At 55.8% G+C, this 17023-nt stretch overlaps 1 protein-coding gene across 3 annotated transcripts; it reads right to left on the bottom strand.

Annotated features, from left to right (window-relative positions):
* Window positions 1-1157: 1157 nt before the first annotated feature.
* On the bottom strand, window positions 1158-16924 carry FAM160B2 (family with sequence similarity 160 member B2). 3 transcript variants are annotated; one of them, XM_035022504.1, is made up of 17 exons: window positions 16823-16924; window positions 12930-13008; window positions 10307-10479; window positions 7430-7534; window positions 7211-7333; window positions 6756-6986; window positions 6453-6649; window positions 6096-6204; window positions 5800-5876; window positions 5248-5437; window positions 4626-4771; window positions 4398-4526; window positions 4137-4227; window positions 3788-3931; window positions 3311-3451; window positions 3019-3119; window positions 1158-2788 (listed from the first exon to the last, which is right to left on the bottom strand). In XM_035022504.1, the coding sequence occupies exons 1-17, from the start codon at window positions 16865-16867 to the stop codon at window positions 2650-2652; spliced, it is 2220 nt and encodes a 739-aa protein (XP_034878395.1). In that variant the 5' UTR covers window positions 16868-16924; the 3' UTR covers window positions 1158-2649. The 3 variants fall into 3 exon arrangements, with proteins under 3 accessions (XP_034878395.1, XP_034878397.1, XP_034878398.1); XM_035022506.1 differs by having other exon boundaries at window positions 12930-13129; window positions 16823-16904; XM_035022507.1 differs by lacking the exon at window positions 7430-7534 and having other exon boundaries at window positions 16823-16920.
* Between the last annotated feature and the right edge of the window lie 99 nt (window positions 16925-17023).

Below are 17023 nucleotides of genomic sequence, written 5' to 3'. Positions count from 1 at the left end.
CCTGCCTCTTGGCGGGGTTTCATCTCCTTGAGCTTCCCTGTTCCCTCCCGGCATCGCTCTGCTGGCCTCCAGGCTCCTGCCTCTGCCTTTCTACAACTCCAGCCCAAGCCAGACCAAAACCCTTTATTCCTTTCCCCTCAGCCCAGCAGAATCATGATAAAAATCATTTTTTTAAAAAAGAACTTTACTAAAACTTAAGGGAAAACCACAGGAAGTGAACAAAGAAAATATATCGTGTGCTGCCCACTGCATGTAATACAGTTCTCTGGTTCTGAGCAAGGGAACGCTTGACTAGGCTTCCCTTCTGAGGTAACTCCACTCTGACACTGATGGCCCCCTTTCCCATCCTCTCTTGGCTGCCATCTTGTCTTTCTGTCTTAGGCTGTGGTAGGAATCCTCTTGTGCCATCTGAGGACAAACATCTCCCACATGATGGAATCGAACCCTTTCACTTTGGTTCACTTCTCTCAGTATCTGAGGGACCCACCAGTCCATATCCCCGTCAAAGGGTAATCTTTGCTCCCACTTTATTTAGCCTATAGTAGTTTTCGACCCTGCCCATTAGAATCACCTGGAGAGCTTTAAAAACAACTCTGGGCCCACCCCCAGAGACACCGATTCCACAGGTATTGTAAAAAGCAAACCCAGTGATTGTGACATGGTAAGAGGTAAGAGCCACTCATCAGCCCTGTCCGAGTTTTCAACTTGCTCTGTCTTGGAGTTCGCTCAGCTACTTTCCTGAGAGCATCCCCACACACATACACCTAGGGACAGGTTTTTAAAATAGGTCCACTAAAGCATTCACACAACTCACAACATAAACACCCCAAAATGAGACTTGCACACAGATGCTCCAGATGGCCCGTTCTCTCCCAGCGTCTCCCAAGGCTAGCTGGCTCTCAGCTGTAGGTAAGCTGGGCAGAAAGCGTTGCTTGGCCAAGAAGGAGCCTGGTTCCTGGCAGGGGCTGAGGAACATCAGATGTGCGCTGCCGGAGCCTGTCTCTACTTACCACCACCGTCGCCACCCCCCCTGCCCAGGACACCACCTCCCTCCACTCCAGTGCTGGAAAAGGAATGTGTCTTTCTTGGGGAGGAAGATGGGCCTGAATGAGCAGTGGAGTCCTGCGCAGGAGGACACGAAGAGTGGCGAACAGGGCCGCTGTGTCCACGCAACCAAACCATTTATTGCTGTGTTGTCTGGGGGGACGCAGTGTGAATGCTGAAGGGGATGGAGGAGGGGAGTCTCTGTGACTCCCGGACGCTCAGATGTTTTTCTGACTTGAAGAGTTCAATCTGCCCTGTGAGCTCGGCTCTCCGGTCCCACGCCAACACCCATGTGCGCACACACGCATGCATGCCCATGCACGGTGTCCTTCAGAGCAGCGGCTTGGAGGAACGCAGGAGAGGGAGAGGTCACTGAGTTCCTCCTCTTCCATGTCACCTCCTGGCAACCTGCGGCCGGCTTCTAGAAGCGGCACAGGCAGGAAAAGGAAGCGAAAGGGGCTCTGGCCCGCTCCTCCTTGCCCAGGAGCGCAGCCAGCACTGCAGTCCTGCCGTGAGGTAATGCCTGGCGCCGCCTGTGTGTTCCTGCAGGTTGAGACAGATTCAGGCCGGGTGGGGTGGCAGCCCCGGCCGTGAAGGGCATGCAGGGAGAACACCACTACAACCGGCTGCCTGCGCCCCAGCGCCTCCCCGCCGGGCCCTGGGGGCCTGGGGTCAGGTGGGCATCCCGGCCTCGTCTGTCCCGAGCTCCCTGGCTCCCCCGAAGAGTATTCCATCAAGAGCACCGCAGGCTGGGTGGAAAGCTGAGGGCCAGGCTCTGAGCCCCTCTACCCAGGTGTTGAGGACCAGCCGGGACGGGTTCAGAGGTGCCAGAGAGAAAGCAGCTGGAGCCGGAGCCTGGCACCCAGCCCCCCACTTCCCAAGGCCTCTCCCGCCCCGGCTGCAGTTACACCAAGGCTCTCATTAGCAGCTGCCCCCGCCTGGGCGCGGAGCATGCTTTGGATATTTGCCAGGAGGCGGTTGGGAATTTTGCAACAGTCTCCAGGAGGGCTGGGTAGGAAGAGTGGGCTTCCCCGGCTATCCACTGCCCCTTTGCCACGGATTAAGCCAAGAAGGCAGGAGAAAAAATGTCAAGTCTCAGCAGTGTCTGTGGTACCTAGCGTTGACAGAGACGGGGCTCCTGCACCCCCGTCTCTCTGGCCTGCGGTCCTGACCAGCCTCAGAACCATCACTCACTCCCCCCTGTGCCCCTGGAACCGAGCCACAGGTCTTGGCCCTGGCCACGAATGGCCCGTCGACTCAGGTGATAGGCACAGGACACGTGAGGGTTTGGGTCTGGGTGATCACCTGGCAATTACCCAGCTCCCCCGAGAAGGCCCCGAGGACACCATGCTGTCTGGGAGGCCATCTCTTTTGCTCCTTGGAGACCCACTCCCTGAGCCCAGTCTCGTGTGGCTGACAGGCCAGGATCTTCTTGAGTTAACCTGGGAGTGGAAGCCCAGGCGTCCTCAGAGGCAGAGGTGCCTGGGAGGTAGAGATGGAACCAAGCCCCAGCCTGGGAGGCAGGAGGTGGCGGCAGTGCCAGGTACGAGGCAGCTCGTGGGCAGAGGTGTGGACAGAAGTCTCCCCTCCTGTCCTGCTCCTGGCTCAGACGTGCCCTTCTCGGGGAGGGGGGAGGTGCAGGTGAGGACCATGTGGGGGGAACTTGACGAAAGCGATGGCAGCCAGCTCCTTGCAGAATTCCTCAAGAACCACCACTCCCTGGAGGAGAGTCTGGTGGTCCAGCCTGAGGGAGACAGCATGGGGTGGTCATGGCTGGGAGGCGGCGGGAGTGTGCCCAGTATGACATCCCAGTGTCCATGAGGTACATTCCAGTGGCAGACACCTCTGAGTGAAGACCGAGCTCAGCAACAGGCCCTCTTCCTCCCCAGCCTATGCCCCTCCCACTATCCTTGGGCAGTCTGCCTTCCCACCCTAGGGTCCGTGCTTGGGCACCCATTCCCCTCGGTTACTTACTGCTCCCCAGGGACCTGACCCATCAGCTGCTTGCGCACCAGGAGCAGTTTTCCCGGGAACTGGGGTACCCTCTGAATTCTCTGCATCAAGTCCCCGATCACCTAGAGCAGGAATGAGACACGGCTGAGGTGGGAGCCGGTGACACTCATGCAGGGTCCCCTAGCTCTGCTGTAGCAGTGGAGGAGGGGTGGAGCTGTCCAGAGTGCCCACCCCTGCGGCCCCCACCCCCCTCCTGATCCCCTCTCTTCCTGCCACCCCACGGGCACACACCCCTGGGCTCCGGCATCCTTACCCTGACGAGCACAGAGAACAGACTCCTGCAGCCAGGGGCCAGGTTGATGTAGGGATCCAGGAGGTACTCGTGGATAAGGGGGTGGGGGAAGAGGGCAAGCCGGGACAGGACTGAGGTCACTTGCAGGTTCAGGCTGTATGGCTGCAGGGAGCACAGTGGACAAGCCGAGGGTTGGCAGGGGGCGGTGAGCGGTTTTGCACTCCCCCAGCAAGGCGCCTGGCCAGTGTGAACGTGTGCGGGGGTGGGAGTCTCACGTGATGTGTATGTGTCACGGATTCCCTGGGGCTGAGGGCCAGAACATGTTAGGGCGTGTAGAGCAGAGGCAAGATGGGGCTTCCCGCCTGGAGAAGTGGGAGGGGTGGGGGAGGGGGATATGGAGCTGAAGAACCAAAGAGGACTCAAACCCCCCCAGGGCACCTGCCTGGAGTTCTCCCATGGGCCCTCACCCCGTAGCCAGGGCCCAGTCCTGTTGGCTACCTGTTCCAAAATCCGGGACATGCGGTCAAACAGCATTCGGAGGAAGTGACCCTCAAAGAAAGGCTGTTCGGGCTCATGGGGGTCCAGGGGTGTGGGGCCCAGGGGCCAGCCCCAAGGGGCAACTCGGGAGCTGCACTCCTGGAACTGAAACAGGAGTGAGAGTTGAGGAGGTGGGCCCAGTGGTCAGGAGGCACCCCGCAGACCGTGGGAACCACAGAGGAAGGACGGACTCGAGGCTCTTGGCTGGAGCAGGGAGCACCTTGGGCAGATCACAGAGGGAGAAGGTGGAGTTTATCAACGCCCTGGCTTTGAGGGACAAGTGGGCATTGGCAGAGGCCTCAACACTCACCAGTCCGTAAGCATCGTGGACGTACGTGTCATATCCCGTCTCCTCTAGGAAAGCCGAGGTCTTGGCTTCCTCAGGAACCAGGCAGAGGAAACTGAGAGACAAGACCCTAGGTGTGGAGGGGCACCGTCCGGGCTGCCCTGTTCCTCCCCACTCCAACTCCAGCCCCGAGGGAACACTCCCTCCTGGGCTGTGCCTCTCTCAGGGCTATGGCCAAAGACGGAACAAACCTCAAGTGGCTTAGATTTCCAGACGGCTCCCTACCTGTTGACGATCTCAGTCACTGCTGTTTTGCCATCTGAGTTGGTGGCAGGGGCTGGGGGAGGCTTTGCTGAGTGTTGAAAGCTGGAGTTGAGGAAGCCGTCTGTGAAGTAAGGGTCTTCCTCCAGATCTCTGTGGCACCAATGAATGAATGAGCAAGTGCGGGGGTACGGGGGGCCGTGGTGGGTCCTAGCAGCCTGAGGCCTCCCAGAGGCGCAGGGTTTCACTTACAGGGTGTCCTCGTAGCTCTCGGGCTCGGGTGAGCCCCTGGCCACATAATGGCGGCCCTCCAGGTTGCACAGGACCAGGCTGCGGATGACCTGCTCGTGTGGCTTCTGGAGCAGCTCCTCGAATAGCCGCAGGGTGGTGATGCTGATCTGGGTAAGAAAGGGTCAGCAGGACCCTGGCTTCTAGGGGTCCCTGGGAATTGCTCACTCAGATAAGAAAAGAGCAGGTGGCAGGTTTTGGGGGGAGTGGGTGGGTGCTGGTCTGGGAGCCGAAAGTCTGCCCGTTCTGGTTCTGTTACCGATTTGATGTATGTTATCAAGCGAGCCAACTGGCTCTTCTGTGTCTCAGTTTCCATGGCTGAGAAACGGAATAGTGGCCTCACCTAGCTCAGAGTAGCTGTAAGCCTCAAACAAGCCAAGTGAATATGAAATAGGTTTGGAAAACATAAAGTCACAAGGCAAGCATCTGATCACAGAACATCACCGTGTGACAAAAGCAGTCACTGTTTTGGGGGGGCATACGTTTCAATGCCTCAAAGGAAGTGCCAGCTGGTAAGCTAATGCAAGCAGGGAGAAGCACTCGGGGGGTCCCTTGGGCAGGGGTCGGACGACGCCCTCCCCCTTACCTCGTCAGAGAGGTGGTCGCAGTGCCCGATGAGGTGAGCGCACAGAGTACGGGGGCCATCGTCGGGGGCTGCAGGCTGTGGGTCTGTGCCCAGGAGGAAAGCCACAGCCTCTCGCAGCAGGGCAGGAGAGCGGAGCTGACGCAGCATGGCCGTGAGCAAGGCGGTGGAGGTCAGGACGCTCTGCTCAGAACTACAGGGAGAGAGCACTGAGCCAGGCCTGGGGGCTGAGAGCCAGGCGGGAGAGGGGAGAGCAGAGAGGGAGCCAGGAGTGAACACATGTGGGGGTGACAGAACCCTTTCCGGGTTTCCTTATGCCTTCCCTGGTATTTCTCTGCTTGCTCCCTAGTCCTCCTGAGGTCCTGGAGTCAGCCCGTGTGGCTCTGAGCCACATGGCTGTCAGGGGGCCAGGCCCGGCAAACATTAACCATGGAGCCCGCAGACCCATGTGACTGGCCAAGGAGATCCCTGGCCTTAGGGACAGGAAGGGACCTGGTGGGGTGAGCAACTGGGCCCAACCACGGCCATGCCCAAGGGAACACGACATAGACTTACACATGCAGGAGGTGGGGCTGCAGAATCTCCACGAATAACTTCTCAGCCACAGCCTTTGCCAAGGCGTCTGCAACCACCTAGGTGCCAAAGAACATGTCTTAAGCACGTTTTACCTCCATGACAGTTTTCCATTGAGAAACAACCGTGTCCTTGCACAGCGTTTAACACAATAGGCAGCCCGGGGGCCCTGCCTAGCTCCTGAGAGACCCACTTGGTCCTCAGGGTGGACACAGGGAAGGGAGTGGGGTCAACCACGGGGCACCCCCACAGAGGGACCTGTTGGGGCCCCGGCTCACCATGTGTGCCTCTGTGATGAGGTGGTCACAGTAATCAAACCAGCCCAAAAAGGCAGCCAAGGTGTCCTTGCCAGGGAAGGAAGCCTCATCAGATGGGGCACTGGGCAACCTGAGGGGGAGCAAGGGAGGAGCTGTGAGGCCCACCTCAGGGATGTTCCAGAATCTGGGCCCCTTCTCCCTGCAACCTCTGTTGCTGGTGCGGGGCGGGGGAGCGAGAGGGAAAGCCCTTGAGGACAGGCTGTGCCCTCAGCAAGAGGGTGGCCAGCAGGGGTCCCCATCCCTCCTAGAAAAGCAGAGGACAGGGAGGGCTTCTTGCCACTGAAGCCGTAGGCCAGCTTCTCCGGGCCCAGCGCCTACCTCCAGCTGACGCCCTCTAGTGCGGCAACGTCCGCCGGGTCCAGGAAGGGGGGCACCGACTGGTAGAGCTGGCAGAGGTGCTCGACCACGGCGGCACAACAAGGACTGCTCTGCACCAGGTAGGTGGCGGCTGCCGGTGAAGCCACGCTGACCAGGAGCAGCAGGTTCTCCTGGGCCTTCAGAGCCACCCGGCCTTTCTAGGGGATAGGGGTACGACTTCAGGGCCATACACCTGAATGCCCAGATCCCCTCCCAGCAATTCGCCCTCCTCATCCCCGCCCACTCTGTCTCGGCAGCTAGCACCTTGCTCTTGCACAACCCGACCAGGGAGGTGATGAGGTTGCTTTCTCCAGCCGCTCCATCCGGCTCCTCCTCTGTCTCGGCAGGCGGCTGCGCGCTCAAGGCCCGGGCCCCGCAGGGACTCATGTCAGGAGCCTTGCTGCGGGGGTGGTCCTTGTCTTGGATGCTGGCTGCCTCTCTAGGCAGGGTGGTGGGTTCTTTGAATGACTTCTTCCTCCTGACAATCTTTTTACCCTGCAAAGAAGGTCGGGTGAAGCCACGTCACGGTGCAGACCATTCCCCACGATGCCCCTTGGGAATGCAGGATGTGTTGGCTGTCAGGGCCTCGGCATGGAGCTAGAGGGGAAGCCGCCTAGGCGCCTGAGTACCTGCTCCACCCTCTGCTTCCTCAGAAGGGCCTTAGGGGCCTGCCCTGGGGTCGGAGCCCTCCCGCTCCTGTCCCTCACAGAGGTGCTCACTTCCAGGATGTAGGTGAGCAGGGCTGGATCCTGTTGGATCTTGGAGCAGAGGACGGTGGTGAACTGTACCTCCTCCTTTTCTGTTTGGGATCCAGGAACTGTTCCACCAAGTCGGAGAAGCTTCTAGAAGGGAAGCAAATCAGAAACAGAGAAGAATGGGGTAGCAGGGAAGAGAGAGGGCTTGACCCTCAGACACCCCTTGGTCTCCTGGCCCCTCACCTGCACAGGCCTGTGGACGTTGAGGTAATGCAGGAGGGGGTGCTGCACCTGGGCCAGAACCTTGCTGAAGAACTGGAATACCTGCTGTCGCATCCCTGGGGGGTACTGAGTGTCAAGGAACAGAGTGCCCGTCAGAAGATGGAGCCTGCCCACTGCCTGGAATGCTCCCCACCCCTGGGCCACAGCACCATCCTCCCTTGGTCACCGCTCAGAGACCACATTTTCTGCAAGCCTCCTTCCCTCACTACAGGCACACCTCCGAGACAGGCAGGTTTGCGTCCAGACCACCACAATAAAGCAAATACTGCAATAAGCGAATATCGTAAGAAAGCAAGTCAAATTAATTTTTTGGCTTCCCAGTGAATACAAAAGCTATGTTTATGCTATACTGTAGTCTATTAATTGTGCAATTGCGTTATGTCTAAAAAGCAATGTACATAACCTTAATTTTAAAATATTGCTAAAAAATGCCAACCATCATTTGAGCTTTCAGCGAGTTGTAATCTTGCCGGTGGAGGCTCTTGCCTCGCTGTTGGTGGCTGCTGACTGATCTGGGTGGGGGTTGCTGAAGGTGGGAACGGCTGGGGCCATTTCTTAAAATAAGACAACAGTGAAGTTGGCCACACGGATGGACTCTTGCTTTCATGAATGATTTCTCTGTATCACCGCGATGCTGTTCCATAGCATTTTACTCACAGTAGAACTTCTTGCAAAATTGGCCAGTCCTCTCCAGCCTGCCGCTTCTCTATCAACTAAGTTTATGCAATGCTCTAAATCTTCTGTTACCATCTCAACAATCTTCCCAGCGTCTTCCCCAGGAGTAGATTCCATCTCAAGCAACCCCTTTCTTTGCTCATCCATGAGCAGCAACTCCTCATCTGTTAGTTTGATCATGAGATGGCAGCCATTCAGTCCCATCTTCAGGCTCCACTTCCTGTTCTAGTTCTCTCGCTCTTTCCCCCACACTTCCTCCTTTGAAGTCTTGAACCCGCCAGAGTCATCCATGAAGGTTGCGATCGAATTCTTCCAAGCTCCTGTTCATGTTGATATTTTGACCTCTTCCCATGAATCACGAATGTTCTTAGTGGCACCTGGAATGGCGAATCTTTGCCAGGTTTTCAATTTGCTTTGCCCAAATCCATCAGAAGAATCACTATCTATGGCAGCCGCCGCCTTACAAAATGTATTTCCTAAATAATAAGACTTGGAAGTCGAATGCCTCCTTGCTCCCCGGGCTGCAGCATGGCTGCCGTGTCAGCAGGAAACAGCCATCGTCTCGTTCTACTTCTCCATCAGAGCTCGTGCGTGACCAGGTGCATTGTCGGTGAGCAGTCGTGGTTTGACAAGAAGATTTTTTTCGGAGCGGTAGGTCTCCACAGGGCACCTAAAGTATTCAGGACACCACGTAGTGATCCCAAGTGCTGCCACCGAGGCTTTGTTGTTCCATTCACGGAGCACAGGCAGAGTGGCACGAACACGACTCTCCAGGGCCCTGGGACGTCCAGAATGGTCAATGAGCGCTGGCCTCGACTTCAAGTCACCAGCTGCCTCAGCCCCTGACAAGACAGTCAGCCCACCCTTGGAAGCTTTGCAGCTGGGCACTGACGTCCCCCCGGCCGCTGAGGGTCCTAGCTGGCGTCTTCTTCCAGTAGAGGCCGTTTCATCCACATTGGAAACCTGCTGCGCCGCGTAGCCTCCTTCATCACTTACCCCGCTGGGTCTCCCGCAGAACTTGCTGCAGCATCTACCCCAGCCCTGGCCACCTCCCCTCGCACCCTGATGTTACAGAGGCGGCGTCTTCCCTTACACCTCTCGGACCCACCTCTGCCAGCTCCCGACGGTCCCCCTGCAGCTTCCTCCCTGCTCTCAGCCTTCGCCCAACCGAAGCGAGTCAGCGCCTGGCTCAGGGTCAGGCTTTGGCTTAACGGAACGTCGTGGCTCGTTTGCTCTTCTAGGCCGACCCCTCAGACCTTCGGCGCGTCCGCAGTGAGGCTGTTCCGCTCTCTTATCGTTCGCGTGTTCACCGCGAGGCACTTTGAATTTCCTCCAACAACTTTTCCTTTGCATTCTCGCCCCGGCCCACTGTTTGTTGTGTGGCCTAGCTTTTGGCCCATCTCAGCTTTCCTCACCGAGCTTAATCATTTCAGCTTTTGATTTAAAGTGAGAGACGTGTGACTCTTCCTCACTTGAACACTTAGAGGCCACTGGAGGGGTATTAGTTGGCCGAACTTCAATATTGTAGTGTCTCGCGGACTAGGGAGCCCAAGGAGAGGGAGAAAGACGGGGAAGGGCTGGTCAGTGGAGCTGTCTTACAGGGGCATTACTTGTGCCCCCAATTATAATAGCAACATCAAAGATCATTGAGCACCTATCACTGTAAGGAATATCATCACTGAGTTGGAAAGATTACTGAGAATTACCAAAATGTGACGCAGAGACGTGAAGTGACCAGATGCTGCTGGAAACATGGTGCCACCCGAGCTTCTCAGCGCCCCGTTGCCCCAAACCTCCGCCGTGTAAGAAATGCCGGCTTTGTCAAGCACCATCACGTGGACCGCAATCAAATGAGCTGCGCCCGTGTTTGAAACCGGCCTGCCCACACTGTTGGGTCCCCGTCCCGCTTCACCGTTCTCCATGACCTGTCATGGTTGGACAGGCTGCGTGCGGGCCCCCCAGTGACCTCTGACCAGAACTTTCGTCTGTTTTAGTAGCTGCTGGGTCTGCAGCACCGAGGCCCCTGCCTGGCACCCGGCCGGTTCTTAGCACACCTTCGCTGAATGAACCCTGACTGGATAACGGCAGCGTTTCCATGACACGATGGGACGGGAACACAGAGGGACGAGCCGGGGCCGCAGGGGCTCCCCGGGGTGTGCCCACCTCGGCCTTGCCCAGGGTGCACAGCGTCTCCAGGATTTTGTGCTGCAGCAAGTATTCCAGACAGGGCCCGGCCTCCCCAGCTGCCGTCTGCTGCCTCTCCTCGTACACCAGGATGTCCAGCATCTGCTTCAGCCGCCAGGGAATATCCGTTTTCTTGGCGGGGGTGTTTTCATCTAATGAGATTCAGGAAACAAGGGTGAGTGGGGTGATGAGGTCGAGCCCCTGCGGCCCAGGGGGTGGAGGGAGACTGAGGGTACACCTGGAGTAAGGCCCGGTTCACAGCTGGCTTCGAACGAAGACCAGAGGAAGTGGAAATTTACAGTTGGTGCCTCTATATTTAAAAAGACAAAAGACCTTTTGGATGAGGCCCAGGATACAGCCCTCTGACTGGGAACGTGTGCATACTCTAGTGCTTTATCAGAGGGAGGCAGCATCATTTTTTCTCCTAACCCCGGGGGTGTCCAGGAGGGTACACTGCTCAGGCTGCAGGTCAGCTCTGGGCCCGACTGAGAAGCCGGGGGCTCAGGGGTCTCTGTCATAGAATTTAGAAGTTGTCTCGGAGCCACTTCCGGAGAGGTAAACCTCCGGTTCCTTTTTACACTCACAGGAGGCAGAAAGGAGAAACAATTTTTTTTACAAAGGAGAAAAAAAATCCGTGCATGACCATGAGTTTGGAGGCAAACCTGCTCCATTGTGCAAAGGTCTTGATGGAGAAGCTGGGGCTTTCTTGGTGAGAGTCTCAGACAGACTGTTTGCATAAAGCAAGTTTTGGTGCTTTGGGACCGGCCCTGGAGCACCCCCTAGCTTATTTTGAAAGCACTGGCTTTTGAACAACACAGCTCAGCTCACCTCACCCATCCCTGTACCTATGGTCTAGGGACTGTTCTGGAAATTAATGGATTGGGTTCAGGTGAAGCCCCAGGTGGACCTGAAGTCAGTTCTGGATCTTTTCCTACATCCTGGCAGATTGGGGCTCTCTGTCAAGAGACCTTCAGTCTAAAAGGTACAAACTTCCAATAATAAATAAGTCCTGGGGCTCCTGGGTGGCTCAGTTGGTTAAGCATCTGCCTTTGGCTCAGGTCAGGATCCCAGGACCCTGGGATCGAGCCCCACATCGGGCTCCTTGCTCTGTGGGAAGCCTGCTTCTCCCTCTGCTGCTCCCCCTGCTTGTGTTCCCTCTCTCGCTGTGTCTCTCTCTGTCAAATAAATAAATAAAATCTTAATAAATAAGTAAGTAAGTAAGTAGGTAAGTCCTGGGGCACCTGGGTGGCTCAGTCAGTTGGGTGTCTGATTCTTGATTTCGGCTTAGGTCATGATCTTAGAGTTGTGAGAGCGAGCCCTGCATCAGGCTCTGTGCTGGGCGTGGAGCCCACTTAAGATTCTCTCTCTTTCCCTCTCCCTCTGCCCCCTCCCTCTCTAAAAAACAACAAAAAAAAACAAAAACAAAAATAAAAACTCCTAAATAAATAAGTCCTGAGAATGTTATATACAGCATAGTGATTATAGTTAGTGTATTGCATATTTGAAAATTGCTAAGAGTATCTTAAAAGTTGTCATCACAAGAAAAAAATTGGTAACTAGTTAGGGTGATGGATATTAACTAGACTTATTGTGGTGATCACTTCACAATATATCCATATATTGAATCAATATGTTGTACACCCAAGTTACATGATACAATGTTACATCAATTATTAGCTCAAAAAAGGAAAAAAAGATCTTTGGTTTAAAGCTGTTGTTCTCCACTGGGGGTGATTCTGCCCCCGGGAACATTTGGCAATGTTTGAAGAGATATTTATACTTACTGCAATGGGGATGGTGGAAGCCTGAGCTGCTGCTAAACATCCCACCATGCGCCCCCAGAAGCCCGCCACCACAAAGAATGGTCAAGCCCAAATGTCAACCATGCCAAGATCGGGAAACCTGGTCTAAAAGGACACTTAGGGGGGGGTCCCTCAAAGTGTCCAAAGACTGCTTTTTAATTTTTTGGGCTGGCTCAGGCTGGAAATCAAGTCTTCAGGAAAGGGGTAGACTGGAATCAAACTCCAGTCTGAACCCGGAGGTAGAAAGCCAGGGATGCCGGACAGGGTTACCTGGCAACCAATGTGTGTCCACCAATACCAACATACTGACTACAAAGCAGCCAATCCAGTTCCACCCCTTAGGGAGTGATCCTGCTGGGCCCAGATTACCCAAAGCTTTGCTGTCTGGGTGTCAGCTGGGGGACATGGACCCAGGCACGTTATGGGCATCGGCATTTGTTGCCCTCCTACCTTAGATTTCTATAAGGGAAATGCCCTCTCAGTTAGCTCAGGGAAAGGAGGACTTGATTCCGTTTCTTTTAATCAGTAAGCCCTGGACACAGGTCCTGAGGACCGCAGGCCTAGACACTCTGCCTCGCTGGAAGCGAGGGGCAAGTGGAGCTCAGCCTCTGCCTTGCAGTCAGCTCAGTGGCGTCCCCACTCCTACCTCACACAGTTCCTCTCCCAAAAGGTCAGGGTGGGGCCAGCCCCCACTCTCAACCCCTGTGCAGCCCTCGTCACCTTCTCCAGGCCACATGCATCTCTGCCTGGCATGGGGACGCGGCCCACACCTTCCTCCCCACTGGCTGCAGGGCTCCCACCTGTACTTTCAATGTAGTAGTGCGTGATGCCCTTCCAGTGCTCCACGAAGGCCTCCAGCAGGTCAATGCTGGGCTCCCGCTGTGGAGAGAGCAGACTCGGCATGAGGGGCCGCCACCGTCACTCATCACAACGGACGGTCCACCATCTACCAGGGCTCGGGTCAGTGCCAGGCCCTGGAGGAGGCGCCGTGATCCAGGTTCTGAAAGGGAACACGAAGGCGTTTTCTCCAGGACAATCTCTTGGCACCTCTCCCAGCCCGCCTCTCTCCTGGAGACGCTGTGCTCCTGCTATGAGTCATGACTCCACAGTCCCTGGCCCGGAAGATCTAAGAACGTTGGTCGGGGGGACAGACACAGAAACAGGTCGTCTCAACGTGGTTACGCTACTGTAGAGGGACACAGAGGAAAACAGGAGAGCGCCCCCAAAACAACAAAATCAAAATGATACGCGTGGAAAACGTGGCAAAGACAAAGTTTTTGGGCCCCTCTCAGTCCGAGAGTCTGCACAAATCTGTGTTCGAGGCCATCGAAAGGCTTCATTCAGCCAGATAGGTAATGTTTGCATAAGATTCATGAGGTGCCTTACTTATAACATGCTTGCATCTTTTGTCCAAGGCTGCAGGCTGCTGGAGGAGCTGGGGATGCACAGCCTGCAGCCCCAGGGAATTCTATTTCTGCTCTGAGCAAGCCCCAAACCTGCCCCTCTTCCAGAAGTTATCTTTTCATCTCCACACCGGTAACAACTGCTTTCCCTGAAAACTCAAAAAAAAGAGCTGTCACTCTCTTTCCTTGCAGAGTAAACGTATACAGGAGAAAAATGCATAATCAAATAGTCCCTCACCACAGGTGCTCATTTCTACCTCTCCGTGTTTGCTCAGGCCACTCCTCTGCCCAGGAGGCCCTGTGTCCCCCTACACTTGCCTAGATCCGAACGGTCACCAGTGAGGTCCAGCTAAGGGCCACCAGCTCCGCAAAGGCCTCACCAGAGTTCCTGGATGCATCTCTCTAACCTCACACTTCACTGCAGCACAGAACTGAGTGTCTACTCCTGATTCGTTCCGGAAGTATCTTTTGAGTGCCCCTCTGTACAAGACACTATGCCAGACGCTGTAAGCAGTACAAGGCTGCCGGAGACCCAGTGCCAGGGAGAACAGAATATGAAAACCGCCCCAAATAACTCAGCTGTAGGAAGTCGTGTGAGAATGCGGGACAGGTGGAAAATGACCCATGGGAAAAGAGCACTGGAACACAGAAGGCTTTACTGAGGTTACCCTGAAACTAAAACGGGACGAATGCAGTCCCAAGTCACTAGTTAGAGATGAAGGAAAGACGGTTCCTGCGGAAGGAACTCTGCAAAGTGTCTGGGATAAGGATGGATTGAGGAGCGTGTGGGCCCCTGAACATCGAATCACCAGGTCACGACTGTTTGTGCAGGCAGTCGGGGGCAGGTCAAGGACGTCTGCTAAGCAGTGTTTTAGGCAGAGTCCGCTGACAGTTCTGTGATGATGAAGGCAGGGAGAACGGTTAGAAGGCCATGAAGACAGGAGGATGAAGCAGTAACACCGAATCAGAGGCCCTGAAACTCTCCCCCTCAACCCTTGGCTGCCCAGGCAACCTTGTCTTCTTTCACGGTTAGCTGGGGGGGGGGAGGTAGGGCATGGCCCTTACTGGAGCGGTACCTCCCACAGTCATTCCAAGCACACCGTCCACATGGGGCCACTGTCTTTTACCACATCCTGTGTGACACTGTGATTGTGGGATTAGAGTCTTCTCTTCTACTAGACTGTGAGCTCCCTGAGGGCTTGGGTTCTGTGTTTTCTAGCTCTGCCTGCCCCTAAAGGGCTCTGCCACGAATGACTACTCATTCGCATTTACTAAATATCTCAGCAAACTCCTTTAGACATCCTTTCCATAGTTCCTTGCTCAGGAAAGCCCTCCGACCCTTGACCAGCACTATAAGTCATCTTCCAGTGCTGTGATGGGCTCTCATCTAGCCTCAAAATTCATTTGTAGTCTCCTGAACCCTTAAGCTGGGCTTATGCTGAAAACGAACAATCCAGTAAGAATAGGAGACCCGGGAGAACACAGACGGCAGCAAACAGACTGTAACAAAACAGACTGTCAGGACAAAGCAAGGGGATCATCTTCACCTCAATCTACTATTAGCTACTATAACTCCAAAGAAATTGTACCAAATGATTTATTTTAAAGAGAAATTATTAAATTACTAATCTTCATTATCTTTATTAATAATAATAAAGAATATTTTCTAAAAGAACCCTAACGATTGCTATTCTGTTTTGTCAGAAGAGGGCAGGAAGGAGCACTCTTCCTCCTTAACAAGGAGTCAAGCAACCTGCTGGGGTCTTAACCTGGTGACCCAGGGGAAGACCTATGCCCCCCCCATGTGGGAGTGGAGGGGAAAAGAGGGGTTTCCCTCTCTCCTGACAGTTACATGGGGCCAGCCAAACTTCCACGGCATTGTCTATGTATCTGATACTCAGGGGCCAAAAATCACCTGCCTAAAAATACCTCCCTTGACCACCAATCCCTCCTCCAGCCCCTGATGCTGAAATGCGTGCACTGGGAGGATTAGAAAGTCACTTTCAGGACTAAGGCTCTCTCTGGCCCGTCTCCCACCCTGTGTATGGAGCTTTCCTGAGAGGTATGAAGTGGGTTGTCACATCACTTTCTAAGATGACAGCTGTTTCAATTGGAGACAAGGAGGAAGGGAAGGCAAGATCATTCTGGACCCCCTCCTGAGGTGGGATGCCCTGGACATCAGGAAGGGCAGGGCTGGGGACAGGTGAAGGAGAGGTGGGAGGAGCTTTTCACTTTCTTCACAGGTTTGATTAAGGCTGAGACTGTTCTCATTTATAATAAGCTCTGTTTTGGAGAGGGGGAGAAAGGAGGAGGGACACAAGGTTGTTTCTCCTGAGCAAATCGGACAGAATATAATAAATTGATCAATTAGAGGAGACCTCTACTTTGAGACAAAAGAACTGTTAACTTTACAGATTCTTGACAAGGTTACTTTAAACAGAAGGCATTCGGCCTAGTCTATCTAAACTGCACTTTTATCTTGCTGAATGAAGTGAACTGGCCTCTGAGCAGCCTTCAACCCGACAGATAATGGCAAACACACAAACTCTCCCTCCTATGGCCTCCAGAAGGTCCCCCCACTGCTGGCCTCTCCTGACTCAAGGTCACTCTGGCCAGGGCCGGTGTGGTGTGAGATAACATTCTGGATACCGCCCTGTGCCCCGCAGCAGGCTGTTCCCTGGGCCAGGCGCCCACCCACCCCTGGACTGTATATATACACACTTCCTGGGGACGTGGCCAATCTGGGCCGGAACTTCCCAAGTGGAGGCTGAGAGCACACGCGCCTGACTGAGGTCTTGGGGTTGCCTGGGGGCTCAGAAGGAAGGCAAGGGGCATCTATTTTTCCAGCCCAGGTGACCAGGAAGGGAGGAGCGTGGGTGGGGGGCGGTGGAGGAAGGCAAAGGGCCTGGGGAAGGTACCTTGGGGAGGAAACTACTGGGTGACAAGGGAGCCCTCTAGCACAGAAGAGTTTGGGACCTGGGAGCGAACTGAGAACGGGGAGCAGGAAAAATAAACAGGAAGCCATTTGGGGAAAAGGGTTAGGGGCTGGGGCGATCTGGAGAGGAGCTGGGAGTAGGCGCGATCGGGAAAGAGGCCACGCGAAGCAGGAAGGGCTGTGCGGGAGGGGCGCGACGGGGGAGAGGGGAGGCCCGGGAAAGGGCGCCGCGGCCTGGGTGGGGGTCCCTTCCCCGAAGCGGGCCCGCGCCCTCCGCCCGCCCGCCGGCTCCTCCCCCGGCCCCGCGCCCGCCCTTCCGGCCTAGCCCCGCGCGCCCGGGCCTCCCCGGCCTCACCGCCCCCACGGCCTCCTGCAGCAGCGCCCCGAGCCGGCTCAGCATGTTGGCGGCGCGGCCCGGCTCGGCTCCCGGGCGGCGGTGGCGGCGGTGCGGCGGCGGCGGCGGCGAAGCTCTCGGGCGGAGGGCGGCCCGGGAGGCGCGGCGAGGGGGCGGGGCCCTGCCTGGTCCGCCCCGCCCCGGCCCGCTGGGGGCGCCCGC

The sequence above is a fragment of the Mirounga leonina genome, unplaced genomic scaffold (genome assembly GCF_011800145.1).
Source record: "Mirounga leonina isolate KUSES-001 unplaced genomic scaffold, KU_Mleo_1.0 Mir_176, whole genome shotgun sequence".
Classification (NCBI taxonomy): Eukaryota; Metazoa; Chordata; class Mammalia; order Carnivora; family Phocidae; genus Mirounga; species Mirounga leonina.
Note: the sequence above shows the minus strand (reverse complement) of the source record. Positions and strands in the feature narration are given on the sequence as shown.

Excerpts from the sequence above, each read along its gene's own strand:
- FAM160B2 (XM_035022504.1), bottom strand. The coding sequence starts at position 16,867 with ATGCTGAGCCGGCTCGGGGCGCTGCTGCAGGAGGCCGTGGGGGCG. Across the intron at positions 7,535-10,306 it reads GCACCCTGGGCAAGGCCGAG|TACCCCCCAGGGATGCGACA; the intron begins GTGGGCACACCC and ends CTTGACACTCAG. Across the intron at positions 3,932-4,136 it reads TCCACGATGCTTACGGACTG|TTCCAGGAGTGCAGCTCCCG; the intron begins GTGAGTGTTGAG and ends CTCCTGTTTCAG.